At 53.8% G+C, this 5,000-nt stretch overlaps 1 protein-coding gene across 3 annotated transcripts in view; it reads left to right on the forward strand.

Moving 5' to 3' along the window:
* The window catches only part of LOC113529043 (myosin-10), a 69,356-nt gene that overhangs the window by 36,184 nt on the left and 28,172 nt on the right, over positions 1–5,000 (forward strand). For all 3 annotated transcript variants that reach the window (XM_053228800.1, XM_053228809.1, XM_053228816.1), the window contains 2 exons: positions 1–68; positions 4,826–4,978. The exon at positions 1–68 is cut by the window's left edge and continues 51 nt beyond it. In XM_053228800.1, the coding sequence (XP_053084775.1) occupies positions 1–68; positions 4,826–4,978 (221 nt within the window). The remainder of the gene's footprint in view (positions 69–4,825; positions 4,979–5,000) is intronic.

Below are 5,000 nucleotides of genomic sequence, written 5' to 3' on the forward strand. Positions count from 1 at the left end.
GTGCCATCCTGACCCCGAGGATTAAAGTGGGACGAGACTACGTTCAGAAAGCACAAACTAAAGAACAGGTAACACGCCCTCACGCCTCTCGCCACGCCCTCACGCCTCTCGCCACGCCCTCACGCCTCTCGCCGCTCAACACGCCCTCACGCCTCTCGCCACGCCCTCACGCCTCTCTCCACGCCTACACGCCGCTCAACACGCCTCACGCCTCTCGCCACGCCCTCACGCCGCTCAACACGCCTCACGCCTCTCTCCACGCCCTCACGCCGCTCAACACGCCCTCACGCCGCTCAACACGCCTCACGCCTCTCGCCACGCCCTCACGCCGCTCAACACGCCCTCACGCCACGCCTTCACGCCTCTCAACACGCCTCTCTCCACGCCTACACGCCGCTCAACACGCCTCACGCCTCTCGCCACGCCCTCACGCCGCTCAACACGCCTCACGCCTCTCGCCACGCCCTCACGCCGCTCAACACGCCCTCACGCCACGCCTTCACGCCTCTCAACACGCCTCTCGCCACGCCTTCACGCCGCTCAACACGCCTCTCGCCACGCCCTCACGCCTCTCAACACGCCTCTCGCCACGCCTTCACGCCTCTCAACACGCCTCTCGCCACGCCTACACGCCTCTCAACACGCCTCTCGCCACGCCCTCACGCCGCTCAACACGCCCTCACGCCACGCCTTCACGCCTCTCAACACGCCTCTCGCCACGCCTTCACGCCGCTCAACACGCCTCTCGCCACGCCTACACGCCACTCAACACGCCTCTCGCCACGCCTTCACGCCTCTCAACACGCCTCTCGCCACGCCTTCACGCCTCTCAACACGCCTCTCGCCACGCCTCTCGCCACGCCTTCACGCCTCTCAACACGCCTCTCGCCACGCCTTCACGCCTCTCAACACGCCTCTCGCCACGCCTCTCGCCACGCCTTCACGCCTCTCAACACGCCTCTCGCCACGCCCTCACGCCTCTCAACACGCCTCTCGCCACGCCCTCACGCCTCTCAACACGCCTCTCACCACGCCTTCACGCCGCTCAACACGCCTCTCGCCACGCCTACACGCCGCTCAACACGCCTCTCACCACGCCTACACGCCGCTCAACACGCCTCTCACCACGCCTTCACGCCTCTCACCACGCCTTCACGCCTCTCAACACGCCTCTCGCCACGCCCTCACGCCTCTCAACACGCCCTCACGCCTCTCAACACGCCTCTCGCCACGCCTTCACGCCGCTCAACACGCCTCTCGCCACGCCTACACGCCTCTCAACACGCCTCTCGCCACGCCTTCACGCCTCTCAACACGCCTCTCGCCACGCCTACACGCCGCCCAGCACGTCCTCACACCTACACGCCGCTCAACACGCCTCTCACCACGCCTGCACGCCACGCCGCTCAACACGCCCTCACGCCTACATGCCGCCCAGCACACCTCTCAACACGTCTTTACGCCTCCACGCCACGCTCTCACGCCGCTCACCACGCCTGCACACTGCTCAACACGTCTTTACACCTCTCGCCACGCCTACACGCCGCCCAGCACGCTGCTCGCCACGCCTACACGCCACCCAGCACACCTCTCAACATGCCGCTCAACACGTCTTTACACCTCTCAACACGCCGCTCGCCATGCCACTCAACACTGATCTCCACAGCTACACGCCGCTCAACACGTCTTTACACTTCAACTCAATTTTATTTGTATGGCGCGTTTAACAGTGGACATTGTCACAAATCAGCTTTACAGAAATAAATGGATTCACAAAAAATATATTGTAAATATGTGAATTTATCCCTAATGAGCGAGTCGGAGGTGACGGTGGTGAGGAAAAACTCCCTGAGATGATATGAGGAAGAAACCTTGAGAGGAACCAGACTCAAAAGACTCATCTGGGTGCAACGGATAGTGCGATTATAAATCATTCCCTTCTATTATTGTGTGCTATATGGGCAAATAGTGCAATTGTGTAACCTCTGGCCACGCCTCTGGCCACACCTACACACCTCTTAACATGCCGTTTAACACTCCTTCATGCCTCTCAGCACGCCCCTCAACACACCTTTACACCTCTCAGCACACCTTTACACCTCTCAGCACACCTTTACACCTCTCAGCACACCTTTACACCTCTCAACACACCTTTACACCCCTCAGCACACCTTTACACCTCTTAACACACCTTTACACCCCTCAGCACACCTTTACACCTCTCAGCACACCTTTACACCTCTCAGCACACCGTTACACCTCTCAACACACCTTTACACCTCTCAGCACACCTTTACACCCCTCAGCACACCTTTACACCTCTCAGCACACCTTTACACCTCTCAGCACACCGTTACACCTCTTAACACACCTTTACACCTCTCAGCACACCTTTACACCTCTCAGCACACCTTTACACCTCTCAACACACCTTTACACCCCTCAGCACACCGTTACACCTCTTAACACACCTTTACACCCCTCAACACACCTTTACACCTCTCAACACACCTTTACACCTCTCAGCACACCTTTACACCTCTCAGCACACCTTTACACCTCTCAGCACACTTTTACACCTCTCAGCACACCTTTACACCTCTTAACATGCCGTTTAACACTCCTTCATGCCTCTCAGCACGCCCCTCAACACACCTTTACACCTCTCAGCACACCTTTACACCTCTCAACACACCTTTACACCCCTCAGCACACCTTTACACCTCTCAACACACCTTTACACCCCTCAGCACACCTTTACACCTCTTAACACACCTTTACACCCCTCAGCACACCTTTACACCTCTTAACACACCTTTACACCTCTCAGCACACCGTTACACCTCTCAACACACCTTTACACCTCTCAGCACACCGTTACACCTCTCAACACACCTTTACACCTCTTAACACACCTTTACACCCCTCAGCACACCGTTACACCTCTTAACACACCTTTACACCCCTCAACACACCTTTACACCTCTCAACACACCTTTACACCTCTCAGCACACCTTTACACCTCTCAGCACACCTTTACACCTCTCAGCACACTTTTACACCTCTCAGCACACCTTTACACCTCTTAACATGCCGTTTAACACTCCTTCATGCCTCTCAGCACGCCCCTCAACACACCTTTACACCTCTCAGCACACCTTTACACCTCTCAACACACCTTTACACCCCTCAGCACACCTTTACACCTCTCAACACACCTTTACACCCCTCAGCACACCTTTACACCTCTTAACACACCTTTACACCCCTCAGCACACCTTTACACCTCTTAACACACCTTTACACCTCTCAGCACACCGTTACACCTCTCAACACACCTTTACACCTCTTAACACACCTTTACACCCCTCAGCACACCGTTACACCTCTTAACACACCTTTACACCCCTCAGCACACCTTTACACCTCTTAACACACCTTTACACCCCTCAGCACACCTTTACACCTCTCAGCACACCTTTACACCTCTCAGCACACCGTTACACCTCTCAACACACCTTTACACCTCTCAGCACACCTTTACACCCCTCAGCACACCTTTACACCTCTCAGCACACCTTTACACCTCTCAGCACACCGTTACACCTCTTAACACACCTTTACACCTCTCAGCACACCTTTACACCTCTCAGCACACCTTTACACCTCTTAACACACCTTTACACCCCTCAGCACACCGTTACACCTCTTAACACACCTTTACACCCCTCAACACACCTTTACACCTCTCAACACACCTTTACACCTCTCAGCACACCTTTACACCTCTCAGCACACCTTTACACCTCTCAGCACACTTTTACACCTCTCAGCACACCTTTACACCTCTTAACATGCCGTTTAACACTCCTTCATGCCTCTCAGCACGCCCCTCAACACACCTTTACACCTCTCAGCACACCTTTACACCTCTCAACACACCTTTACACCCCTCAGCACACCTTTACACCTCTTAACACACCTTTACACCCCTCAGCACACCTTTACACCTCTTAACACACCTTTACACCCCTCAGCACACCTTTACACCTCTCAACACACCTTTACACCTCTCAGCACACCTTTACACCTCTCAGCACACCTTTACACCTCTCAGCACACCTTTACACCTCTCAACACACCTTTACACCTCTCAGCACACCTTTACACCTCTCAGCACACCTTTACACCTCTCAACACACCTTTACACCTCTCAGCACACCTTTACACCTCTCAGCACACCTTTACACCTCTCAGCACACCTTTACACCCCTCAACACACCTTTACACCTCTCAGCACACCTTTACACCCCTCAACACACCTTTACACCTCTTAACACACCTTTACACCTCTCAACACACCTTTACACCTCTCAGCACACCTTTACACCTCTCAGCACACCTTTACACCTCTCAACACACCTTTACACCTCTCAGCACACCTTTACACCTCTCAGCACACCTTTACACCTCTCAGCACACCTTTACACCTCTCAGCACACCTTTACACCCCTCAACACACCTTTACACCCCTCAACACACCTTTACACCTCTCAGCACACCTTTACACCTCTTAACACACCTTTACACCTCTTAACATGCCGCTCAGCACGCCGCTCAGCACGCCTTCAGATCAAATGAAATGATGCTAAATCAATAAATATTGAATATGTGTACAATATAAGTAGGTGCAGAAGTTTTCAATAAAAACAGAGAAACACCAAAATGGAGGATGGATGGATGAAAGAAGGACGAAAAAAAAAGTACAACAAACAAACAGACGTCGTATTTATCATTTTGTCTGATTTCTCTGTAATACCTCAGGCTGACTTTGCGGTTGAAGCTCTGGCCAAAGCGACATACGAGCGTCTTTTCCGCTGGCTCGTCCACCGAATCAACAAAGCTCTGGACCGAACCAAACGGCAGGGTGCCTCGTTCATCGGCATCCTGGACATCGCCGGATTCGAGATCTTCCAGGTGAGGAGGTGTTTTTTTTTTT

The sequence above is a fragment of the Pangasianodon hypophthalmus genome, chromosome 2 (assembly GCF_027358585.1).
Source record: "Pangasianodon hypophthalmus isolate fPanHyp1 chromosome 2, fPanHyp1.pri, whole genome shotgun sequence".
Taxonomy (NCBI): domain Eukaryota; kingdom Metazoa; phylum Chordata; class Actinopteri; order Siluriformes; family Pangasiidae; genus Pangasianodon; species Pangasianodon hypophthalmus.